Source organism: Coregonus clupeaformis, chromosome 1 (assembly GCF_020615455.1).
Source record: "Coregonus clupeaformis isolate EN_2021a chromosome 1, ASM2061545v1, whole genome shotgun sequence".
In the NCBI taxonomy this organism is placed as follows: Eukaryota; Metazoa; Chordata; class Actinopteri; order Salmoniformes; family Salmonidae; genus Coregonus; species Coregonus clupeaformis.
The window spans coordinates 14,004,885-14,032,281 of NC_059192.1; the positions used below are offsets into that span (position 1 = coordinate 14,004,885).

The 27,397-nt window shown below is 42.9% G+C and overlaps 1 protein-coding gene across 2 annotated transcripts; it reads left to right on the top strand.

The window, feature by feature from the left end:
- The first annotated feature begins 365 nt into the window (after positions 1 to 365).
- On the top strand, positions 366 to 27,250 carry LOC121533680 (AMSH-like protease). Of its 2 annotated transcripts, XM_041839867.2 has the most exons (12): positions 366 to 759; positions 906 to 968; positions 6,286 to 6,392; positions 8,247 to 8,464; positions 8,990 to 9,065; positions 9,520 to 9,615; positions 9,936 to 10,245; positions 18,762 to 18,886; positions 19,345 to 19,482; positions 20,355 to 20,467; positions 25,615 to 25,714; positions 25,892 to 27,250. In XM_041839867.2, the coding sequence occupies exons 3-12, from the start codon at positions 6,363 to 6,365 to the stop codon at positions 25,946 to 25,948; spliced, it is 1,263 nt and encodes a 420-aa protein (XP_041695801.1). In that variant the 5' UTR covers positions 366 to 759; positions 906 to 968; positions 6,286 to 6,362; the 3' UTR covers positions 25,949 to 27,250. The 2 variants fall into 2 exon arrangements, with proteins under 2 accessions (XP_041695801.1, XP_045080002.1); XM_045224067.1 differs by having other exon boundaries at positions 366 to 968.
- The last annotated feature ends 147 nt before the right edge of the window (positions 27,251 to 27,397 follow it).

Here is a 27,397-nt window from a genome sequence, read left to right on the forward strand (position 1 = left end):
TGTTGAGATGCTAACTCAAAATGTCTAGATAGTAGAAAATAATATGTTGCTACATTTTCCATTTGTAGCATTATGTGGCAATTTCCATCTATCCATGTTGCAGAGATCAGAGTTTTACCTGGTTAGTGGTTCTCAAACCTCTCATCGGGGTCCCCTAGATGTTTAAAAATTTTGTTTTAGCCCTGAACTAGTTCACCTGATTCACCTTTTCAACGGCTTGATTATTAGTTGACAAGTTGAATCAGGTGTGCTCCTTCTGGAATAGATGAAATACATGACCCCCCCCCAACATTTTGACTTACACTCTCAACATTTTGTGATACTATCTCGACATTTTTAGATAGCATCCACATTAAAAGAAATGTGGGTAGCGGAATGGGCTTCCATTGAAATAGCTTCATCTTGTTGGGCAGCCTTTCGATTTTTTTTTACTTCTCATTTCCCCCACGTTTTTAACACGCAATGTTTCAAGCCAAGCGCTGCTGTGGGGTGCGCCATGAATAATCTTCTTATAAATTACAGGATGCAAATGATGCCGCCTGTGTCGCAGCTGTAGAGCATTTTGTCTTTTATTCACTAGCGTGGTGGACTGGATTCTATTCTCCACCCCTTTATGTGTAGGACTCATCACTTCATAGAGACCGCCGCTGCTGCCACGAACACCACATGCGGATGCTATAATAGGCGGATTGGATAACAATATCTCTCGCTTTATTGGACATTGGTTTTGAAAGACAGCTTTCAGCCATTTTATCGCTGGTAAACTGTCGCTCTTTCTATCCCTTTTCATTTTGAACCATGACTTCATGAAGTAGGTTACTGTACCAAAGCTAAATCTTTGAGGTTTGGATAAGAGAACAGTGATTTTTTTGACGCCAATTTCCTGTTTTTGCACTCAATTCTAGCATGTGCCACATGTGACGACAGGGACGCACGAGAATGGGCATTAGACGCGGGTAAATAAACTGGTAAGCGTTTTCACCTATTTACATGAATGATCAGTTTACTGCACATTAAGCTGTTAAATCAAATAGCTTTTATTATTTTCCTGAATTTACACGCAGTGGTCTGATTAAGTTAGTCTCATTCATAAGCCCCCCACCCCCCTTTAAATCTCCTGATGTTGCAAAACTGGTGAAATGTCGAGGAATTTATTTTAAATCACAAACATGAGGTCCAATAGAAGGTCCTATTGCTAGATGGAATCTGAAATTACAAATTCAGTGTAGCCCAAGTGATAATCGACATCATTGTACAGATACAATGTTGCTGATGAGACACGTTCCTAACGTTGACATGTAGGCTGTGATTCTCTATGTTGACACACATGGCTATCAAAAGAGGACGATGTACTACTGAAATAGCCAGTGACAGGTGCATCAGCTTACCAAAGAATACAGGAAACACACAGTCAAGCCTGTCTGAGAGGGAAGTTACACTGTTTTATTTTTGTTTCAGATGATACTTACATACATTCTATGTCTTTAAATTCACTGTTACTTTTGTTATTAAAATAATTTAAGATACTGTTATAATGGATATTAGATACTGGTATAATGGACCATTTATCCAAATGATAGTACAGTGACTCAATTACAGTAGACTGATGCATTTATTGTGCCAATTCAATTGAAGGAAAGACTCATGATTGCAATGGCCATTAATAGGGCAATGTTAATAGGGAATTTCAATCCAATGTGTTCAGTAGTTGACTTGTCATTTTAGGTAAGTTGTAACAACTTCTAGCTTTTTATGCCTTTCCATTCCAAGCAACACTAAATGATGTTGGTTAGTTGTCCTTACTGCACTGTACCATATAAAACAGTACTGAAAGTACTGCAAATAGCACTAATAAAGTAGTACACCTTACTCTGTTAGTTTCCTGATTAGGTTTGTAGTTAGAAACCTAATCAATATCATGCTGTATTCATAGTCTGCTAGTAGGGCTGAATAGCGGGAACACGGTTACCGGGATTTACCACCTAAAACCACTCCCTTTTCCCGGGATAAATAACTGTGAGAAACCAGTAAATTATAATAAATAATTTATATGAACAGCATGGCGTGAAATGGAACTGTTAAATTATATGCAATGTCTAAATCTGGCTTCTCTATGGCCTCTGCATGATGAATCATCAACGCTCAGGGTGGGGACAGACAGCCCATCTCAGATTGGAGTGTATGCATGTAGATCTATCTCATCATGGTAACTTTATTTCTTGTGACAGGTAGGCCTACATTTGCTGCAGCATAGTCTAGAATATAAAGACCGAATGCACGTTGAATTTACCCATCTAGTTTTCTGGGGTCACCTTCTTTTTTAATTGTAAAGATGTTTTATTTTGTATTGCAGCTGCAGAGTTTTTAAACGGCCTATCACTCGAGTATAGTTGCTTTAAATCAGTATATTTCACAGTCTTTCTCTCTCTTCATCAATTCCATTGCAATTGCATCCAAAATAGATAATCCTGTTCTAGATTGAGATATATATATAGCCCTATATATAGATGTCCTAGCCTACCCTTTTCAGGTAATACATTCAATGCACTATTAGCCTTAAATTTAGCTAATTAATGATGGGAATGCAGTAGCGGTGCGTGGGTAAAATCACTGGAGAAGCCCCCCCCCAAAAAGCCATATTACAACATATGTGTTGCGTTGTTTGCTCTATAACCTGTTAATTTGTATGCCTTGCGATCGTGATTTATAGGCCTAAAGGAAGAGACAATAAGACACAGTGGCAGAATAAATTCAACCACACCTTTGTTTGATCACAAAACCTGATAGCAACCTCTGTAGTGAAGTCCACAAAGCATATTGCATGTACAGTAACAGACAGTTACGTGACCTACAGCATGGTCAAGCAAGTTAATGTTTCTGACATTTTCGGACCACTAAAAAACTATTGATTTAGAACCACGGAGAGTTACCGCAAGTCGCAAAGAAAACAGAAGCTGCCTCCACTATTCCAGCACCATTTCAACTTCAACATTTCAACATCATCAAATCACCTCTGCTTAGTCTAATACAGTGACAACTTAAAGATACCAAAAACAATTTAGTCCAATCAATGTAAGCTAAATATGATGTGGCTGTCCATGGTTCTGATTTCTGTGTGCGATTGTGTGTGCGTGTTCGTGCAAGTAGAAAAACATGTTGACTCACCCTACTTGTAGAGAAACGCCAATGCCATCCTCCTCTCTTTCATGTTGACGAAACGGTCTATCTCTCTGTCATACAGTACACGCTTTTATTTTTTGTTGTCCTAGGCTACCTGGCTAAAATGCTTGATCGCTAGCCTAACTTCATGGGCAATGTTAGCTAGTTAACATTAGCCTTCCACGTCTCGCTACATATTGAACTTCCATCCTCTCAGGCCAGGGGCACAACAATGTATGAATTCATGGTTGGATCAGAATCGCCTTTATAATCATTGGCCAGTACAGAGGATTAAGTAAAACCACAAGTCCAAATCCCTATCTCCATCCATGGCTAATTTAGGAAAGGGCCAATTTTAGCCAGCTGGCTAGCTAGCCACTGGAGGACAACAACACAACGAGATGCAACAATTCAAGTTTTTCTGTCAATGATGTGTGCTCTCAATGGGATTTGATAGGAGTGACTCCAAATCCAAGCTGGCTTCCCTTGACACCTTGTTTGGGTGCGCCAGGACCATTCACAGCTCAGCTCACTCAGTTCAGCTCAACGCTGATTGGCAATTTTTTTGTACTTTTTTTGTCAAGGGAGGCCAGATGCTCGCTGGCTTCCCTTGCCTTCAATGCTACGGGCGGCAACGATGTCATGCTCGTTTGGATCAGACAGCATCAGATGGATGGCCTACACGTAGAGAGACAGAGGGGCACTGTTTCGCTCGCTCGGATGCTTTCTCCTGTGAGATACATTCAGCCTCTTGTGAATTGAAGGAAAATTATGAAACAGAGAGACGAAAGATAATTTATTTAATGTAAAAAAAATAATTTAAAAAAGTGCCGATATTTTGGTGAAGCCTGGCTTCCCTTGGCATCCATGAATACACGCCACTGGGGTTATGCATAATAAGCTTCTAAGTTATAGCCTCTGTCTCTTGCGCAATACACACAAATGTGCTCTGCTGGCCTCTCCTTAAAAAAACGCTCCTTCACTCTTGGAGTCCCATGCAAGAAAGACTAGAATAGCTTGCTGGACATTTTTTTAGCATTTCTTATACCAATAGACTATTCAGAGAGGTACGCAAGCTCTTGTTTGCTGAATGTTAAATAAAGCAGCCAATAGAAATCATGGGTAGTTTGAAAGAAAAGCAAACGCGCGATGGCTGTAGGCTATAGAAGGTATTTATTCAGACCAAAACCATTCAATCTTTGTGAAGTGAAAGCCTTCTGCATCTAATTCTAGTCCTATAATATTCAAGGCTGACATTAGAATGATGAAGATAAGGACAACGAAACTTATTTCATTTAACTGTTGAACGCGAGGAAGGAATGAAGCAACAATAGAGAAAGAGCCTACTAGGCTAATAACATTAGGGGAAATATTATAAAAGGTATATATTTGTCAGCCTACTAATTCTACAAATAGACCCTATTATATTTCAAAATTAAAATCAAATTTGCTAGCCTATATTTGTAAGTTTGTAGGCCACATGTGCTGCACCAGAATCGCATGTTCTCTTCTGCTTCATCATGGTTTGAACGATGTGCGTAATTCCAGTCCATATAATACAATACAGTACAGTAATACAGTTCACATTCAAAAAGATTAGCCTACTGGAGCTAGTTTCATTTATTTACCCAGGAGAGCATATAGCTAGCTACATCTATGGGCGTATATGTTTTGCTGTCGTGCATAATGTGTAGTAGCATATATCATATGCATTGGATAACGGCACAATCATTTGGGCTTGCTTGGGCTCATAACATGTCTTTAATGTAGGGCTCATCAAATGTATTTAATGTATGGCTCATCCGGCTCAAGTAGCATCAGGCTTGAATTTTCGATCAACGCTCTAATCTAATCCAGACATAGGCCTATTTACAGTATATGCTTTATATCCTCTCTGGGGTAAATCAATGAAACTAGCTCCAGTAGGCTAATCTTTTTTGAATGTGAACTGTATTACTGTACTGTATTGTATTATACTGTAATATATGGACTGGAATTATCCATTTTGTAAAATACTGAGAAAAATATTCAACCCTATCTGCTAGTGACGCCTGCCAAGTCTCCTGTAATTCTATTTGGTAAAAATTATATTTGAATCAGTGAATGTTCTGCATGAACATTCATTACTGCTTCTTGCAGAGAAAGTAGGACTCCAAAGCTTGGCGAACACTCCACACATAAATGATGAATGCTGATGACAGGAGAGACAAAGGGACTAAAAGTATACAAGAGAGATTGTGCTCAGACCAGCCAGATTTCTCTGGAGTCTGGACCTCAACTAAACAGTTTAATTTCACTACAGAGGTCAATGTTTCTGTTTGGGGCACACTTTGGATTATAAATGACTTGTTTACCATTTCTTTTCACATTTCTTTGCTGGAGTGAAAATGAATTCTAATTGAATTTTTGTATTATTAAATACACTTATTATCTGCAGAAATATACTAATTTTACAGGAACTGACTTGAAGTCTTTTTTACATTAGTCAGCCTTGGGCAGTGTTAATTACACCTAGATTTCACATGCTCCTATTGTGTACTGCACATGATGGGTTTCCATGGCAGCATCAACCAGAATATCACTGACAAATGGAAAGGGATTGAATGTATTGCAACATCTTGCTTTCAATTCAGTTGCAGTATCAAATAGTAGTTTTGGGGTTGAAGAGTAGAGGGACTCTGGAGGGTTAAAGGAACTGCTGAAATCTGCTCATTGACCAATCTTAGTACGAGATAAAGGATTTCATCTCAGCAGAATATGTCCATGAATCACCCTATTTTGCTCTTTGGTTACAAGCTGTCATAGGAACTGTATGCCGTTAAAGCATGTTTAGCTATTTTGGAGAACCTGTAAGAATTTGAGCGGCTGCTTTTGGAGACTTGCTATGAAACAACAGAAATCCTTGTTGGCTAAAAATACTACGTACTGTAATGCAAGTCAAGTTCTAAGTCAAGAGCTTGATCAATATATATGACTACTACCAAGGGTAAGCTGTCTCTGGACAACATTATTCATGTCTCAATCTCTCAGTGAGAGGGAACCTTATCGACCCAATGGCCATCATTACACAGCAGAGTCATGGCCATTATCCGAGCTAAGATTTCTCTCCTCTCCTCTCGTCTCCAGTGGGCTTTCATCTTGGGAGATGACAGGTGGACACATTGGGAAGATTGGAGCCTGTGAGCCTGCAGTCTAAAGACACCATGGAGCAAGGCTTCAGCTTCAGCACACTGGTGAGTCTTGTTAGTCAGGGGTAAAGGCATCCATTTGCTTCCCATCATAAACAATTTGTGCATATTTTCTGACTACATTTTGTGATGTTTTTGTTCGCTTTGGCTGTTCATGCTCACACATTTTTTTTCTTGAGGCAATCTTAAGTGTGGTGATTGGTCAACAGTAGGGATTCTTCAATTAAGTGTTTGTTGTCATTCAATGAGAGATGACCCGCTTTCATGCACATTTTTTCCATTGTGAAATACTGCACCAAACATCTTAATATAAAATGACTAAAACCTTCTCGGAAAGAACGTCAATCAATTACAGGTTTCTTGAGTTCATCTTAGATTAATTCTGACTATTTTGAGGAAGTGTTTACTGGCTACGGCGTCTCGAGGGACAAACGGTACTATTGCCGCTTTTTTCTCATTTTTCAAGCGAAGCTCTTTTATGGGAGTATGCGATGCACAGACGTTCACTTCACCTAGCCCAGTTCTGCTAGGAGCAAACCGAACATAGTGTGCGCACAACTTGAGAGGTGAAGTGGGGAGAGATGGGCTGTGTGTGGAGTGGGATAGGTGACTGGGGTGAAGTGGGGAGAGGTGGGATAGGTGGGAGGTGAGTAAGGTTGAGGGGCTTGAGTTCACTTGTCTTTAGAAATTGTAGGAATCAAGGTGAGTATAGGAAGGTGGGTGGAAAGCTGGAGGGAATGGTTGTCCTCTGTGTAGAAGGGGGTGATGAGGGTGTGGGTGGGCTGAATTGATTTATTTTGTAGAGTGGGGGGAGTAGGAATGGGTTAGTGGGCTGGGGATCCACGCCAACGGTTTCCCCTGACTCACTCCCATTAGTATTCAGCTGCTCTGTCAGACTCATCTCTCCATTCAGGGCCATCCCTCCATCCTAGGGTGGGAGAAAGGGATGGAGCGGATGTTAGCGGCTGTTAGCCTCTTTACACTTCCTCTGCTCATGAATAGATGGTTAGACAAAGGAGATGCTATCATCGAGCCCTCCAAAGAGAGAAAGCTCCTGCCTGCTTTAACTCTCACTGCCGAAAGGATTGTCTTAATCTGATCCTTCATCGAGACTACAATAATTTCTCCCGTTATCTTTTACCCATTATGTCCAGCGCGCAATGGCGCTGTCTGCAGTGTTCGTCTCTACCCCATGTAGAGTCCAGTAGAATCTTGAAAAGACGCCCACGTCAATAGTAACCTCAAAGGAACTCTGAGGCAGCAGGGCCCTGTGTGTACTGTGCTGTTTTCATTAGTGTGGTGCAGAGCAGGGCTGCTCAGGCTGGTGTGTACTAGCATAGTGCCGGCCGGTCTACCTATGAAAGCTTCCGATTAGCCCCCCCTCCCCCCTCCCATCCTCCGCCTGCTTTGGCCGCCCTGGCCCAGTGAGGGATGACGGTGCTGATGTTTTCTGGTCACATGACCGCCTGGAGAGGGCTGGGAGGCTGCTGAGGGAGACGGCTCATGCTGATCCTAGCCGTTGGTATTTCAGTTGACACTACAGCGGTACTGCTGCTAGGGGTGATAGTGTTGCTGTGTCAGGCTGTTGGCCTTAGGGTTTTTCTGCTGATGTAGACACTGGTACTGATGCAGTGTTCGTGATGAATGTGTTGTTTTGAGCTCTGAGGTGTAGAAAGAGGTGTGCAGGTGCTGATAGGGCTATCCTGTCCATGCTTAGTCAAATCCTAACCTTATCCATTGGAAGGGAAAATGCAAAACTACCACTAGGACATCTACTATGTTCTTCTATACGCCGGTGCTTGTGGTTACATTGACTCCTAAGTTGACCTCTGTGACTGTTCTGCCCGTGGTGGTTACACTTTGAACTCTGACCCTGGCGACCTTTGACCCCCCCAACAGAAGAAGCTGGCGGCCGAGCCGGACCACACCGACGTGAGCTTGACGGCGGCGGAGCGCGTGCGGGCCCTCAGCAAGATGGGCTGCAGCGTGGAGATCAACGAGGAGATCACGCCACACCGCTACTTCCGCTCCGGCGTGGAGATGGAGCGCATGGCTGCCGTGTACCTGGAGGAGGGCAGCCTGGAGAACGCCTACGTCCTCTACAACAAGTTCATCACGTGAGGAGAGAGCGTACCCACTGGGCACACACGGGTTGAATCAACGTTGTTTCCACGTCATTTCAATGAAATTGCATTGAACCAACGTGGAATAGACGTTGAATTGACAACTGTGGCAGACTAGACTAGGGCCAGTGATAGAGTAATATTAACATTCCTTTGGGCTATGTCCAATGTACTAATGGCAGGTCAAGTACTTGACTGATGATTCATAGAAATAAAAATGTATTTGTCACATGCGCCGAATACAACCGGTGTAGACTTTACTGTGAAATGCTTACTTATGACCCCTTTCCCAACGATGCAGAGTATTATATATATTTTTTTAAATGGTAACACAAAAGGAATGAAATACACAAGGATGAAGCTAAATACAGGCTGTATCAGTACCATATCAATGTGCGGGGGTACGAGGTCATTGTGGAAGATATGTAGATAGTAGGCAGGGGTAAAGTGACTAGGCTACAGGAGGAGGAGGAGTCTTCATAAACTATAATCTGTTTTACCACCTCTCTGTTGTGTCAGTCTGTTTGTAGAGAAACTCCCCAGCCATCGAGACTACCGGGAGTGCAGCGTACCAGAGAAGCAGGTGATAATGAAGGTAAACCCTTGGCATGCTGTGTTGGGGGACCCCCGTGGTGCTCAGCCCTGCAGAGAGCTCATTGAAGTGGAGAGAGGGGTGGAGGGAAAGAGAGAGGGGTGGTACGAGGGCCCTGTCTGTCTGCCTGAGTGGTAGGCTACTTAGTGGGTGGATTCAGGTCTGCTTTGATTTAAGTGAGGTATGTTTACAGTAAGAGATAGCAAGGTCAGCTCAGGGACAGCACCAGTCTAGAAAAGGTTGTAGATTACCTTCTGGTGACGGACAATAGAAGCGACACTAAAATCTATTAAGAGCTTTGAAATGGTAGATGAATGGCTTGTCTTAAAGTAGTGATTCAGCCCTCTCGGACTTACCGTTTAAGCTGCAAATTACCACTGCTAACGAAAGGAAGTGTTTCCCTGCCTGCACTCACACAGATGTCCTTGTCCCGTTATCTGTTGGATCTTATTCTCAGAAATTGCAAGATGTCGCATTTCCGCGGAAAGATCAGTTGAAGAAGCTCCTCCATGAGAAGTTCAACAAGGAACATGCAGAGTATCTTATGAGTCAGGTAAGGTTTAACACCCAAACCTTTCATTACATTCAGACAGATTATTTAGGAGGCTGGCTGGAAGCCCTATTTGTGCTAGTGTGCAGCACCTGTTCATATTAGTTGGATACAGTGTGGTATTTGGATCACTTTTCGACGAATGGGAATACTTCCAGGCAGCACGTTGTAGTTTATGGTAAGTAGTGATGAGAAGTGTTTCGGAGTAAGATCATGTATATCAACAAATGGGACTAACATTGAAATGGCACAGATCTGTGTGCACATGCGTGTTCATGCGTGCACTCGTGTGTGTGTGTGTGTGTGTGTGTGTGTGCGCGCAGAGCCAGGCGGTGGTGGCTGATGGCTGCAGCCAGCAGCTGCAGAGGACGTCTCTAGTAGAGCAGGAGAAGCAGAGGGTGGAGCAGCTGCGCAGGATGCAGATCGAGTCGGAGCAGTTCCGCTACTTCGAGGACCAACTGCGCAGGCAGGAGCTGGCCAATCGCAGAGACGAGGTGGTCGCTAAAGTGCCTGAACAAACGGACGGGTCCTGTCTGTCCCACTCCTCCAAGAACTATGTTAGTCTCGACCCAAACCGCAATCAACCTCCTCTCTCCGGCAGCAAGCCAGCAGCTACACTGGCTGGCGTACATAGTGAGTGTCCTGTTTCCATTAGAATTTAACATCTAGGTTCTATATTTTAGATTGAATGATTGTTACTCAAACAATACATCTGCATGCTTTCTCAATCAGCTTTAACTGTATGTGCACTCGTAGATCAAGTTATTTCTCGAGTTGGGCTCTGGGATATAACAGCCGTTGAGTATCGGATTTTATGGTGGATTGTGGAGGAGGGGGGTTGAGTGTGTTGGAGTATGTGAGTATGTGCGTGTGTGCTTGTCTGGCATCTGTTGTGGGGGGATGTTGGGGGGTATGGGATGGACCGCGGGAATTATTTGCTAGGATAATAATTGCTTGTCAATGAATTAAATGTAATACAATGGCAATCCTGGTTATATGTTAGAATCCTATGCGTGAACTGCCGACATTATTACGCATATTAATTGATAATGATGGAAAATAGGATATGCATAATAAAAAATAAAAAAATAGTTATATAGATATATATATATATATATATATAGAGGTGAAAGCATTGGAAATGCTTTTGGCGGTTAACCTGCTTCTGTTTTGTGGGTGGCACTGTGTGCTGTTTTCGATGGATGGGTCCTGGCCTCTCGGGGCCTTAGGGATACGGAGGGACGTGGGGGGGATGCTGATCACTGGGATGACGGCTCAACTTGGGATGGGGAGGGGCTTTAGCGGGGGAATTAGTGGAGAACAATTGAAGGGTTACTCCGTAGCAATGCAAATATCACGGTACAGCTATATGGACACTCAATCATTACGCTATTTTTTATTGGTAAATTTACAAACATATATATAATGATAAATAGACTTGAAACTTGTATCTCATTATGGTGTATGGTGAAATAAGTATAGCCAGTTATAATTGTAATGGCTTAGCTGATAATAACAAAAGAAGAACAATATTTACATGGCTCAAAGAGAAGGAATATAATATCTATTGTATACAGGAAACTCATTCAACAATTCGAGATGAAGTAGCGTGGAAAAAAGAATGGGGGGAAATATACTTCTCCCATGGGCAAAGAAATTCAAAAGGGGTGATGATATTAATTAATAGTAATTTCGATCCGAATGTGCAAATTGTCCAAATAGATACGCAAGGTAGATGGATTATTTTAAATATGGTATTGGACCATAAACAGATATGGCTCATTAACCTTTACGGACCAAATAATGATGATCCACAATTCTTTGACAATATATATAATAAATTATCAAGCCTGCAAGCAACTCAAGACAATATTATTATGGTGGGGGATTATAATACTGTTTTAAATAGCTCAATGGACCGAAAAGGAAATCACACCACAAACAATCACCCACATGCTCTTAAGGAAATTGTGAATGTCATGGATACATTAGAACTAGTAGATATATGGAGGCTTAAATATGCTGATCTAGTGAGATATACATGGCGGAGACTGAATCAAGCTAGTCGTCTTGACTTCTTTATTATCTCATTCTCGTTGGCACCAAAAGTAAAAAAAAGTGTTGATAGGGGACAGAATGCGGTCGGACCATCATATAATAGGCATATACATTACTCTGACTGAATTTCCACGTGGGCGAGGATATTGGAAATTTAATCAAAGCCTATTAGATGATAATTTATTTATAATTAGAACAAAGGAATTTATAACTGACTTTTTTCCAACATAACATAGGTACAGCGAATCCCCTTATTGTATGGGACACCTTTAAATGTGCCTTTAGAGGCCATGCAATTCAGTACTCATCTCGAAAACAAACGCAATTTAGGTCAAAAGAGTTTATACTAAGAAAGGAAATAGAAAGTCTAACAGAACAGATAGATGGCAATAAAAACTGTAACATAGAGGCTCAGAATAAATTAGAGGAAAAACAAAAAGAAATGGAAAAACTTATTCAAGAAAGATCAAGTGTAATATATTATAAAAATAAAGCAAACTGGATGGAATATGGGGGAAAAATGCTCAAAATTATTTTTTAATCTTCAACATAGGAATGCTACCAAAAAGAACTTAATGAAACTGGTTACAATTGACGGAGTCACCCATAATTCACCTAATGATATTTTGAAGGAAGAAACAAAGTATTTTAAGCATATGTTTTCTTTTCAGTCGCCTCCATCTCCTCTAACTGAAGCTAATTGTAGAGATTTTTTTTCTATTGATAATGTCAAATTAACAGCCACACAGAAAGACTCATGTGAAGGTGAAATTACAGAGGAGGAACTTCTGGATGCAATTAAAGACTTTAAGTCCGGGGAAAACTCCAGGGTTGGATGGCATACCAATCGAGGTATACCAAACCTTTTTTGATATACTAAGAGGACCGTTATTAGCATGTTTTAACCACTCCTATGTAAATGGTAGATTATCTGACACTCAAGAAGAAGGTCTGATCTCATTATTACTGAAACAGGATACAAGTGGAAAATATAAAGATCCAGTCCATTTACAAAATTGGAGGCCACTTACACTTCAGTGTTGTGATGCAAAAATCCTAGCAAAATGTATAGCGCATAGAATTAAAAAGGTATTGTCGGATATTATTCATTCTAATCAGACAGGTTTTTTACATGGAAGATACACTGGAGATAATATAAGGCAAGTATTGGAAACAATAGAACACTATGAAAAATATGGGAAACCAGGCATGCTATTCATAGCAGACTTCGAAAAGGCATTTGATAAAGTTCGACAGAAATTTATATATAAATGCCTGGAGCATTTCAATTTTGGAGAATCTCTTATAAAATGGGTCAAAATCATGTATAGTAACCCTAGGTGTAAAATAGTAAATAATGGCTATTTCTCAGAAAGTTTTAAACTGTCAAGAGGAGTGAAACAAGGTTGTCCACTATCGGCATATCTATTTATTGTGGCCATCGAGATGTTAGCTATTAAAATCAGATCCAATAATAATATCAGAGGATTAGAAATACAGGGCTTAAAAACAAAGGTGTCATTGTACGCAGATGATTCATGTTTTCTTTTAGATCCACAACTAGAATCCCTCCACAGCCTCATAGAGGATCTAGATACATTTTCTAACCTCTCTAGATTAAAACCAAATTATGACAAATGTACTATATTACGTATTGGATCACTAAAAAATACAATTTTTACATTACCATGTAGTTTACCAATAAAATGGTCTGATGGTGATGTAGATATACTCGGAATACATATCCCAAAGGAAATAAATGATCTCACTTCAATAAATTTTAATAGAAAGTTAGCAAAAATAGATAAGATCTTACTACCATGGAAAGGAAAATACCTGTCAATTTGTGGAAAAATCACCCTGATTAACTCTTTAGTATTATCCCAGTTTACCTATTTGCTTATGGTCTTGCCTACGCCTAGCAAACAGTTTTTTAAATTATATGAGAAAAAAATATTCAATTTTATTTGGAACGGCAAGCCAGACAAAATTAAAAGAGCATATTTATATAATGAATATGAATTCGGAGGACAGAAATTATTAAATATTAAAGCATTAGACCTATCACTAAAATCTTCAGTCATCCAAAAGTTATACTTAAATCCGAACTGGTTCTCAAGCAAATTAGTAAGATTGTCTCACCCACTGTTCAAGAAAGGCCTTTTTCCCTTTATTCAGATTACAACCTCTCACTTTCAGTTATTTGAAAAGGAAATAATCTCCCAAATGTCACTATTTCTAAAACAAGCCATAGAAAGTTGGTTGCAATTTCAATTTAATCCTCCAGAAACGACAGAACAAATAATGCAACAAATATTGTGGTTAAATTCAAATATACTAATTGACAAAAAACCTTTATTTTTTGACAGAATGTTTAAAAAAGGTATAATCTTCGTAAATGATATCATCGGTAGGACTGGTGGAGTTATGTCGCACATGCAGCTAACAAAAACATATGGAAATGTCTGCTCTACCCAGAATTACAACCAAATAATTGCAGCCTTACCGCAAAAGTGGAAGAGGAAAGTTAAAGGGGGAGAAAGTAAGGAACTTGTCTGTCGGCCTTGCATTAAAGAACATAATTGGTTAAGGAAAACTGTGATAAATAAAAAAGTATATCAGTTTCACTTAAGGACCAAAGGATTGACAGCCGTCCCATATAGATTGCAAAATAGTTGGGAAGAGATCTTTGACGTACCGATCCCATGGCATAGTGTTTATGAACTGACACGCAAAAACGACACCGGATTCAAAAATTAGAATCTTTCAATTTAAATTATTATATAAAATTCTTGCTACCAATAGAATGTTATTTATATGGGGGATACAATCTTCCCAGCTCTGCAGATTTTGCTGTGAAGAGATAGAATCATTAGATCATTTGTTTTGGTTCTGTCCATTTGTAGCTTGTTTTTGGACACAGGTCCAGGAATGGCTAAAGGATTGCAATATTTACCTGGAACTAACCTTGCAGATAGCATTACTGGGTGATCTGAAAAGTCATAGTCAATCAATCAATAATATAATAATACTTTTAGCAAAAATGTTTATTTTTAATTCACAATCTGTAGAAGCAATGAGAATAGAAAGGTTCAGAACTTTTGTAAAACATCACAGTACGGTTGAAATATATATGGCAAATAGAAATCCTATATGGATGGTGTTAAGAGATAGATGGGAGGTATTGAATAGAGTTGAAGGATGGGACTAATAACAAATAACAACAAATAATAACAAAGATAGCTAATAATGTAAGCATACTGTGTCTATAATAAGTATATAGGTTGTATGTTGGGAGCTTTTGGGAAAGACCGGATGGACATCATGAAAATGATCGGAGAGGTTGAGAGTAGAAGAAGTTCAGGAGCAAATAAATAAATATATATATATATAGTGTGATGTCACGAGAGGCTGTGTCCTGGAGGGACGTTACATCCCCCTGAGGTGGCTGCAAACCCAGACAGCTATGGCTCCATCTGCTGGTATGGTCGGGAACTCCACCCCTCTATGGCCAATCTTCCCACGCAGCTGAAACAAATGAGGAGCTGATGAGCTGAAGGTGTGGGGGTGAAGAGACACGGTCTCCAACCTGGGCTCTCTGGAGGACAAGAGTGCTGCACGTCCACTTCCATGAGGAATATAAGGATTTGGAGATACTTACCTTTGGGAAATACTCACCTTTGGATATATGCACCTGTGGAAATACGTGTGGGACATTTGGAAGGACGTTTTGCTGGGTTGGCCACTAGCTGCAACGTGGAATACAGTAAGACTGGGGAAAAGTTATTTGAGCGAGTGAGAGTTATGATTTTGGATGTGGAAGAGACATCCCTGAACTGTTAACCCTTAAAGAGCCACAAGAGAACAGAATTGTGTTATACTTTCGTTAATTTCCCAAGACCTATAATAAAATCCTTGTTTTGATTGAACCTGGTCTCCTTGCACTACTTGAGCAATCCCGCTGAAAGCTGTGTAGCCTCTCGTGACGTCACAGATGGTGGAGAATACGGGCACGCTCAAGCGTTAATAGTGCATGTCAGAGGAGGATACCGAAGGTTTGATCACCCAGTTTTCCAAGTTGGCCGTAGGCTCCCCGCCGACTGAAATGGAGGACATATTGAAAGCCCTTGTTGCTGGCCAGCAAGCCCAGATGCAAGCAAACGTGGCTCTCTTGGAGGAGCAAAAGAAAGCCAACCTTCTGAAGGCAGAGGAATTGCAGTTGCAGAGACAGAGGGTTGTCCAAAATACCCGCCCAATAAAGGCAAGTGACTTTATATCTAAGATGGGAGCTACCGATGACATTGAGGCATACCTGCATGCATTTGAGGCCACGGCCACTAGGGAAGCCTGGCCCAAGCAACAGTGGGTTGGTCTGTTAGCCCCCTTTCTAACCGGGGAATCGCTGAATGCTGTCCGGGACCTGGGCCCTGACCAGGTTACTGACTATGAGGGCCTGAAGTCTGAGATCCTCAGCAGATATGGACTCACAAAGTTTGGTATGGCCCAGCGCTTTCACAGCTGGACCTTCCAACCAGACCAACCTCCTCGGGCGCAGATGCATGAACTTGTCCGAATCGCAAGGAAATGGCTGGATCCGCAGAGGAATACAGCAGCGGCGGTGGTGGAGGCCGTTGTGGTGGATCGTTACCTACGCGCCCTGCCTTATGAGGCAAAACGGTTCATCAGTCAACAGGCCTTGACCACGGCTGATCTGACCGTGGAAGCTGTGGAAAAGTACCAGGCCACAGCGGAGATGCTGAATGCTTCCCGAAAAGACCCCAGGAGTGCGGCCCCACCACAAATGGGGAAAACCCGTCCAAAGGGCCCCAAGGTCTCGAACCCAGCCACGTCAGGACTTATCCCGGCTCCAGGGGGAGCCAGAAACCAGGCGGGTCCAAGAAGAGTACACCAGGAGGGGGAAACTCGACAGTGTTACCGGTGTGGGGAGATGGGACATATCTCCTGGCAGTGTGGGAAACCAGCCGATGAACCTATGCCCACTGCGGAGTCCTCCAGCTCAGCACCCACACACCGTTTTGCCTCGCTCTTGGGAGTCGTAGATGGCGGCCCAGATCGACCCCCCCACCTGCCCGGTAACTGTGAATCACCATGATGTGGAGGCCTTACTGGATTCTGGTAGCCGGGCCACCCTGGTGCGTAAGGATTTGGTGGGCCCAACGTGTCTGACCCCGGGGAAAGTCCTCCCAGTTTCCTGTGTCCATGGGGACACCAGAGAATACCCCATTACTGAACTTACAATGACCAGCACACGGGGAACCATACACACGACGGCGGGGGTGGTTGATTCCCTCCCCGTCCCTGTCCTAATTGGACGAGACTGCCCAGCCTTTTACCCACTCTGGAGAGAGTCTCAGGAGAGGATAACCCGAGTACCTCGGAAACGGAGAGGCAAGACTCATCCTGGGAAGGCTCCGGTGCAATCCTCCGAGTTACTCACTCCCGCCCGGGCTCTGATAGGGATGGCAGGTGCCCAGACCGACACAGAGACGGAGCTACAGAATCTGGACAAAGAACTGTCTGGTCTGAAGGGGACCGCTGAGAGGTATCGTTTGTTAAAGCAACAGTTAGACATGAAGACAGAAGAGTTAGATATCCTCCAGGCTAAACTCCAACAGAGCTCCTTCCCTAAGCAACAGGAGGAGCTGGAGAGGCTGCGCAGGACCATCGAGGAGTGTGAGGAGACCCTGCGCAGTAGTAAGGAGGTCCAGAAGAAGGCAGAGGAGAAGTACAAGGTGTTGGAGAACAAGATGAAGAATGCGGAGGCAGAGAGAGAGAAGGAACTGAAAGCTGCTCAACAGAAGCTAAACTCTGCTAAAACCAAGGCTGATGCGTTCAGTAAGAAACTCAAGGAGAGACAACAGGAGGCGGAGTCCCTGGTCCTAGAGTTGGAGGAGTTGAAGAGAGAGCAGTCTGGCAAGCACCACGGCAATGCGGACGCCCTCTCCCGGCGTGATGCCTTCTTCGCTGCCTTTACCCCGACGAGGACGTCGGTCCCGAGGAGGGGGATGTGTGATGTCACGAGAGGCTGTGTCCTGGAGGGACGTTACATCCCCCTGAGGTGGCTGCAAACCCAGACAGCTATGGCTCCATCTGCTGGTATGGTCGGGAACTCCACCCCTCTATGGCCAATCTTCCCACGTAGCTGAAACAAATGAGGAGCTGATGAGCTGAAGGTGTGGGGGTGAAGAGACACGGTCTCCAACCTGGGCTCTCTGGAGGACAAGAGTGCTGCACGTCCACTTCCATGAGGAATATAAGGATTTGGAGATACTTACCTTTGGGAAATACTCACCTTTGGATATATGCACCTGTGGAAATACGTGTGGGACATTTGGAAGGACGTTTTGCTGGGTTGGCCACTAGCTGCAACGTGGAATACAGTAAGACTGGGGAAAAGTTATTTGAGCGAGTGAGAGTTATGATTTTGGATGTGGAAGAGACATCCCTGAACTGTTAACCCTTAAAGAGCCACAAGAGAACAGAATTGTGTTATACTTTCGTTAATTTCCCAAGACCTATAATAAAATCCTTGTTTTGATTGAACCTGGTCTCCTTGCACTACTTGAGCAATCCCGCTGAAAGCTGTGTAGCCTCTCGTGACGTCACAATAGATATAGAATTATTGTAAAATTAACTCTGTCCATAAGGTGTAGATAGTAAGTATAGACCGGAAGTAGAGGCCTGGGCGTTGTTGTTCACTAATTTACTCCAAGTAGGGAAAGGATGGTGGGGTTGAAAAGTAATAAAGGGGAATATATATATATAAAAAATAAAATAAAACATGGGGGATTGGAAGTGATGCAGACAATTACATTGATAGAAGATACAATCTATCTGCAATATTAAGCTGATCCATCCCCCCCCAAAAAAATAAAAATAAAAAATAAAAAAAAATAAACAATCCATTAGTTAGGTAATATGGGGAAGTCAATAATGAGTTACATTAATAGTTACTGTGTATATTTAAGCTGGCTAGTATATTAACTGTTGATGTATTTGTAGTCTGTATATGTGCAGCATGAGTCACGCTGTTTGACATCCTGTTATTGTGTGTGTGCACATCTGTACAGCTCAACGGGTTGAGGGCCTGAGGCGGGTCGTCATTCCTAGAGACCTGACCTACAAGTTCTTGCTGCTAGCCGACAGCAACACAGCCAGGGGTATAGAGACGTGTGGGGTCCTCTGTGGAAAACTGGTAAGACATGCTCTTACATCAAATCTACTGTATGCAAACATTTATCCATTTTATTTGTAGACAAACTGCCAGTTTATTGGGGAAAGTGAAACATCCCAGCTTACTGATTACTGTGTCTAAGCGTACAACAGGAGTCACCATTTGTACTCGTGCCATCTGCAAACAATAGTTCTGTGAAGGAGGAGAGAGGGAGGTTGCCAATGTAAGGTGTTCAAAGTTCAAGACTAGTATTTGAAGTCGATTGTACTTCCTACATTATTTGCTTCAGATTGCTGTGTGTAGGTGGGTGTGCCAAATCCTGCAAAATAGCAATAACAGTACTTCAGTGCCACCAGACTTATGAGCAGTTATTAGCAACTGTTGTGCATTGTAATGAATTAGCTCATACGCTGTTATAAACACACTTCTAATGCCGTATGAAGGTATTCATAGGAAGTGTTACCTTTCGTCTCTTCCAGACTCAAAATGAGTTCCTGCTGACCCATTTGGTGGTTCCCAAGCAGTCAGCCGGCCCAGACTACTGTGATATGGAGAACGTAGAGGAGCTCTTCAGTTTCCAGGACCACCACAATCTGCTGACTCTGGGCTGGATCCATGTGAGTGTACATTACACACACAAACGCCTACACACAAATTAAGGTAATGCGCTGTCCATTCAGCCTGAAAGCAACCATTCAATCAATCACATTTATTTATAGAGGCCTTTTTACAACAGCAGTTGTCACAAAGTGCTTATACAGAAACCGAACCTAAAACACCAGAGCGCAAGCAATACAGATGTAGAGGCACACTGGCTAGGAAAAACTCATTAGAAAGGCAGGAACCTAGGAAGAAACCTAGAGAGGAACCAGGCTTTGAGGGGTGGCCAGTCCTCTTCTGTCTGTGCCGGGTGGAGATTAGCAGAGGCTGATCTTTTATTTGGATAATATCACCATAGAAACCAGGCCCTCTGGTTCAGATGTCACAGTTATTCATAGCCCTGCCAGTCACCTTCAGAGAATGCACTAGATTCTGTACCTCTTTAATGTAAACCTTGGTTTTATGGTTTGCATCCCCTAACATGGGAGAGTTGTACAGGGGAGGGACACAGTGAAATGTACAAATGTAGGATCTTAATTTGAGGCAGTTTGCTACAGCAGGAAAATAATCCTGCAACAACCGTAAATGTGAATAATTATGTGGATAATAATTAATGAAAATGTTTGCAGGGTTGATACATTTTTCGTTATGGCAAATTAAGTAGAAATTACAAACTTTAGAAGTCTTTTTAAAACTCAAATACACTACAAGTTTGCATTTCCTGCTGTGCAGCAACAAGAGTGATCAAATTAAGATCCTACATCTGTAGTTCCACCGATTTATGGGAAATAAACCTATTCTGTAAATATCAAATGTAATTCACCTAACAGAAAATGACATTTTTTCCATTATCTCTTCTGCCTGTTGCTCTCCTCTCCTCTGCCCTTAGACCCACCCCACCCAGACGGCCTTCCTGTCCAGTGTAGACCTGCATACACACGGCTCCTACCAGCTCATGCTGCCTGAAGCCATCGCCATCGTCTGCTCGCCCAAACACAACGAGTGAGTCTCTGTCCCTGTCCGCTAGAATGAGTAGGCCTACTGATGCTAACGCCAAAGAAAACCAATCCACTAAGATATGCAATGTGGGCGGTATTGACTCAATGGCGCCGGGGAAGATGGCTGCCGTTTTACAGCCCTCTAACCAATTGTACTATTATGTGTGTTTTTTCACGTTATTTGTAATTTATTCTGTACATAATGTTTCTGCCATCGTCTCTTACAACCAAAAAGAGCTTCTGAATATCAGAACAGCGATTACTCACCTCGTATTGGACGAAGATTTGTTCTTCAAAGAGTCGGACGCAAAGGATATCCTACAGACACCCGACAAGGCCCAAATCCCCGTCATTCGCAGGAGAAAGAGACAGAGATATCGTGGACGTAGGTCAGGATGCCTCGTAAGGATCCGACGGCGAGCGAGTAAACTGCCTCTTCCATCAATCTTCAATCATTGGAAAATAAATTAGATGACCTAAGAGTACGGTTATCCTACCAACGGGACATTAAAAACTGTAATATCTTATGTTTCACCGCGTTGTGGCTGAACGACGACATGGACAACATACAGCTAGCGGGCTATACGCTACATCGGCAGGATAGAACGGCTGACTCCGGTAAGACAAGTGGTGGCGGTCTATGTATATTTGTAAACAACAGCTGGTGCACAAAATCAAATACTAAGGAGGTCTCGAGGTTTTGCTCGCCTGAGATAGAGTATCTTATGATAAGCTGTAGACCACACTATTTACCAAGAGTTTTCATCTATATTTTTCATAGCTGTCTATTTACCACCACAAACCAATGCTGGCATTAAGATTGCACTCAATGAGCTGTATAAGGCCATAACTAAACAAGAAAACGCTCATCCAGAGGGGGACTTTAATGCAGGGAAACTCAAATCTGTTCTACCTAATTTCTACCTGCGTGTTAAATGTGCAACCAGAGGAAAAAAAAAACTCTAGACCACCTTTACTCCACACACAGAGACTCATACAAAGCTCTCCCTCGCCCTCCATTTGGCAAATCTGACCATAACTCTATCCTCCTGATTCCTGCTTATAAGCAAAAACTAAAGCAGGAAGCACTAGTGACTCGGTTAATAAAAAAGTGGTCAGATGACGCAGATGCTAAGCTACAGGACTGTTTTGCTAGCACAGACTGGAACATGTTCCGGGATTCTTCAGATAGCATTGAGGAGTACACCACATCAGTCACTGGCTTCATCAATAAGTGCATCGATGACGTCGTCCCCACAGTGACCGTACGTACATACCCCAACCAGAAGCCATGGATTACAGGCAACATCCGCACTGAGCTAAAGGGTAGAGCTGTCGCTTTCAAGGAGCGGGACTCTAACCCGGACGCTTAAAAGAAATCCCGCTATGCCCTCCGACGAACCATCAAACAGGCAAAGAGTCAATACAGGACTAAGATTGAATCGTACTACACCTGCTCTGAAGCTCGTTGGATGTGGCAGGGCTTGAAAACTATTACAGACTACAAAGGGAAGCACAGCTGCGAGCTGCCCAGTGACACAAGCCTACCAGACGAGCTAAACCACTTCTATGCTCGCTTCGAGGCAAGCAACACTGAAGCATGCATGAGAGCACCAGCTGTTCCGGATGACTGTGATCACGCTCTCCGTAGCCGATGTGAGTAAGACTTTTAAGCAGGTCAACATTCACAAGGCCGCAGGGCCAGACGGATTACCATGACGTGTATTCCGAGCATGTGCTGACCAACTGGCAAGTGTCTTCACCGACATTTTCAACATGTCCCTGACTGAGTCTGTAATACCAACATGTTTCAAGCAGACCACCATAGTCCCCGTGCCCAAGGACACTAAGATAACCTGCCTAAATGATTACTGACCCGTAGCACTGACGTCTGTAGCCATGAAGTGCTTTGAAAGGCTGGTCATGGCTCACATCAACACCATTATCCCAGAAACCCTAGACCCACTCCAAAGTGCATACTGCCCCAACAGATCCAGAGATTATGCAATCTCTATTGCACTCCACACTGCCCTTTCCCACCTGGACAAGAGGAACACCTACGTGAGAATGCTATTCATTGACTACAGCTCAGAGTTCAATACCATAGTGCCCTCAAAGCTCATCACTAAGTTAAGGATCCTGGGACTAAACACCTCCCTCTGCAACTGGATCCTGGACTTCCTGACGGGCCGCCCCCAGGTGGTAAGGGTAGGTAACAACACATCTGCCACGCTGATCCTCAACACGGGGGCCCCTCAGGGGTGCGTGCTCAGTCCCCTCCTGTACTCCCTGTTCACCCATGACTGCATGGCCAGGCACGACTCCAATACCATCATTAAGTTTGCCGACGACACAACAGTGGTAGGCCTGATCACCGACAATGATGAGACAGCCTATAGGGAGGAGGTCAGAGACCTGGCCATGTGGTGCCAGGATAACAACCTCTCCCTCAACGTGACAAAGACAAAGGAGATGATTGTGGACTACAGGAGAAAAAAAAAGAGGACTGAGCACGCCCCCATTCTCATCGACGAGGCTGTAGTGGAACAGGTTGAGAGCTTCAAATTCCTTGGTGTCCACATCACCAACAAACTATCATGGACCAAACACACCAAGACAGTCGTGAAGAGGACACAACAAAGCCGATTTGGCATGGGTCCTCAGATCCTCAAAAGTTCTACAGCTGCACCATCGAGAGCATCCTGACTGGTTGCATCACCGCCTGGTATGGCAACTGCTCGGCATCTGACCGCAAGGCACTACAGAGGGTAGTGCGTACGGCCCAGTACATCACTGGGGCCAAGCTTCCTGCCATCCAGGACCTCTATAGCAGGCGGTGTCAGAGGAAGGCCCTCAAAATTGTCATAGACTGTTCTCTCTGCTACCACACGGCAAGCGGTACCGGAGCGCCAAGTCTAGGTCCAAAAGGCTTCTCAACAGCTTCTACCCCCAAGCCATAAGACTTCTGAATAGCTAATCATGGCTACCCTGACTATTTGCACTGCACCCCCACCCCATCTTTCTACGCTGCTGCTACTCTGTTAATTATTTATGCATAGTCACTTTAACTCTACCCACATGTACATATTACCTCAACTAGCCGGTGCCCCCGCACATTGACTCTGCACTGGTACCCCTCTGTATATAGCCTCCCTACTGTTATTTTATTTTACTTCTGCTCTTTTTTTTCTCAACACTTTTTTGTTGTTTTATTTTACTTTTTTTATTAATAAATAAATGCATAGTTGGTTAAGGGCTGTAAGTAAGCATTTCATGGTAATGTCTACACATGTTGAATTTGGCGCATGTGGCAAATAAAATTTGATTTGATCAAATCGTTTATTCAGTAGGGAGCAATGTTACAGGGAGTTAGAAATGCGTGATGTAGAACCGACATGATGATTCTCTGTGACATGGAATAATGAGTCGTGTCAGTTCTACAGTCGTGGTCAAAAGTTTTGAGAATGACAAGTATTGGTCTTCACAAAGTTTGCTGCTTCAGTGTTTTTAGATATTTTTGTCAGATGTTACTATGGTATACTGAAGTATAATTACAAGCATTCCATAAGTGTCAGAGGCTTTTATTGACAATTACATTAAGTCTATGCAAAGAGTCAATATTTGCAGTGTTGACCCTTCTTTTTCAAGACCTCTGCAATCCGCCCTGGCATGCTGTCAATTAATTTATGGGCCACATCCTGACTGATGGCAGCCCATTCTTGCATAAGTTTGTCAGAATTTGTTGGTTTTTGTTTGTCCACCCGCCTCTTGAGGATTGACCACAAGTTCTCAATGGGATTAAGGTCTGGGGAGTTTCCTGGCCATGGACCCAAAATGTCGATGTTTTGTTCCCTGAGCGACTTAGTTATCACTTTTGTCTTATGGCAAGGTGCTCCATCATGCTGGAAAAGGCATTGTTCGTCACCAAACTGTTCTTGGATGGTTGGGAGAAGTTGCACTCGGAGGATGTGTTGGTACCATTCTTTATTCATGGTTGTGTTCTTAGGCAAAATTGTGAGTGAGCCCACTCCCTTGGCTGAGAAGTAACCCCACACATGAATGGTCTCAGGATGCTTTAATATTGGCATGACACAGGACTGATGGTAGCGCTCACCTTGTCTTCTCCGGACAAACTTTTTTCCGGATGCCCCAAACAATTGGAAAGGGGATTCATCAGAGAAAATGACTTTACCCCAGTCCTCAGCAGTCCAATCCAAGTGGCTTCCTCGCTGCCCTTCTTGACACCAGGCCATCCTCCAAAAGTCTTCGCCTCACTGTGCGTGCAGATGCACTCACACCTGCCTGCTGAGCAAGCTCAGCACTGGTGGTGCCCCGATCCCGCACCTGAATCAACTTTAGGAGACGGTCCTGGCGCTTGCTGGACTTTCTTGGGCGCCCTGAAGCCTTCTTCACAACAATTGAACCTCTCTCCTTGAAGTTCTTGATGATCCGATAAATGGTTGATTTAGGTGCAATCTTACTAGCAGCAATATCCTTGCCTGTGAAGCCCTTTTTGTGCAAAGCAATGATGACGGCACGTGTTTCCTTGCAGGTAACCATGGTTAACAGAGGAAGAACAATGATTTCAAGCACCACCCTCATTTTTAAAGCTGTTATTCTAACTCAATCAGCATGACAGAGTGATCTCCAGCCTTGTCCTCGTCAACACTCTCACCTATGTTAACGAGAGAATCACTGACATGATGTCAGCTGGTCCTTTTGTGGCTTGGCTGAAATGCAGTGGAAATGTTTTTTTGGGGATTAAGTTAATTTTCATGGCAAAGAGGGACTTTGCAATTAATTGCAATTCATCTGATCACTCTTCATGGTCCTCTGTAAGTCGCTTTGGATAAAAGCGTCTGCTAAATGGCTTATTATTATTATTGTTCTGGAGTAAATGCAAATTGCCATCATAAAAACTGAGGCAGCAAACTTTTGACCACGACTGTATACTTAACATCTTTATCTGATTCTCTAAATGTTCCACCCCACTGAACGAGCCTCGGGCATAAACTCAGCTCTCAGATGACTAACCTATGTTGGCTTTACGGTTCCTTAGCTGGAAGACGATCTACTTTTACTAGACGGACTTCCTTTGGCCATAAGAGCATTGTATGAACGAGGCCTGTGTCTGTGATCTGTGTGTTGCAGTACGGGGGTGTTCAGACTCACCAGCTCTGGGATGGGGGAGGTAGCCGGCTGCAGACTGAAGGGCTTTCACCCACACTCCAAGGACCCGCCGCTCTTCAGCGTAAGTCATACAAACAGACATCCTCCTTGCAGACAGAGAGGCAGCCTCCCTCTTATTCAGCACAGGCACGAATAGAGCTTGTGTGTGTGTTCACATGTCCTTCTATTCTTAGTTGTGCTTCTCCATTTGTGCGGTGAGTTGACCTGAGAAGTTAAACGAGTTCTTTTCTATTTTCAGATCTGTAGGCATGTTGTTATAAAAGACTGGAAAACAACAGTGCTGGACCTCAGGTGACAGAGTGGAGGAAGACAAGACACTCTCCTCCCCCCTCCTCCCCATCACAAACTGGATCTCCTATTTATATCTTTGTTTACGATGAAAGCTTTTGTATTTATTTAAATTTTTTTAATGAGGTACTGTCAATTGAAACTGCTTTGCAACACAGTGATGAATTGTTCTAATGGTGTTGTTTTATCAACCCTTTATTCTAAAGTATGGGTTTTTTGATAGCTTAACTTGTCCGTTTGGCTGAGTGGAGTTTTTGAGCCAGTTCTGCTTGTCAGATTTGATGTGGAATTCTCCAGAGAGAACTACTTTAGCATGCAGGCCTGCTGTAAATGGCCTGAGGTGTTTCAGTTTGAGAACTGGCTAAAGTGTGTGTGCAAGTGCACGTGTATGTGTTATGTGAATGATAGTCTCCCATGAAGGAATCCTTACCATGAATTTTCCTGGTACATGAGACTACAGAAAATACTTGTAAGACACAATTATACAGCATTTGCACAATTGATTACATATGCAGAGATTTGACGAACAAACAAAACAAATTGATTTCTTAAATATAAAATTGACTGATTTTAATTGTGATGGCTCTGTGGTTTAGGAAGTTGTTTAGTCTTTGTTAAAATGATGAATTTTGGCCAGTTGGATATTAGCCTTGACATCTTTGCATTATTTGTGAGACTTGATTTATCTTGAAGTGTTGACCAAAAAAAAGAAAAGAACCATAACTGAATTCTTATTAAAAGTAGCCCATCGAGGTGGCATGTCTTGTGCGGGGAGGAACAAACCAAAGTGCTCAGAGAATTGTAAGCAAAGACGCCTTAAAGGAACAGTAGCCTTTTGCCATCCCAAAGGGCCTTCACTACACAGAGCTCAGGTATCGGCTCACTTTCCACCCCCATGAAGCATTTAAGTAGCCTGGTCCCAGACCTGTTTGTGCTCTCATTATCGTTTGGCTTGACAATGACCATTTGAAACACCACAAACAGATCTGGGACCAGGCAAGCCGTTAAGCACCCCTCCCTGTAGAAAATGGAGCTCTCCTTCTTTCACCTTTTGGCAGAAGCGTGGGGGGGGAAAAACCTAGTCATGCCCCCTCACAGCAGTCCTGATAATGGCTTTATCTTTCATTTGACTTTACATCAGTAGTACGTTGCTACTGTGTGATTAGCTGTCCCAGTGGCGCTGTAGAAACATGCTCTGTTGTAGTGGCTATGTGTTTAGAAATGGGAAAGACAACCAGTCATTACAGTGACTCTACCACACTTTTCCACTGTCATTTTGGTAATAAAACGCATACTGCTTTATCTCCTATTCCGAGTTGTTGTTTAACTGCGCGGCGTGTGTTTCCAAATGTAGTTGTTCTGCTTTCCCCTCTCCAAATTAACAGAACCATGTTATCAATGGAAAGGAATGAGTGAAAACAGGTTATCAAGACAGGACCAGAGATCCAGTTCCTCT

Bases quoted from the DNA above. Each gene is read 5' to 3' on its own strand.
- LOC121533680 (XM_045224067.1), top strand. From the start codon at position 6,363: ATGGAGCAAGGCTTCAGCTTCAGCACACTG. The intron at 9,616-9,935 runs GTAAGGTTTAAC...GTGTGCGCGCAG, and splicing joins CAGAGTATCTTATGAGTCAG to AGCCAGGCGGTGGTGGCTGA. The intron at 25,715-25,891 runs GTAAGTCATACA...TTCTATTTTCAG, and splicing joins AGGACCCGCCGCTCTTCAGC to ATCTGTAGGCATGTTGTTAT.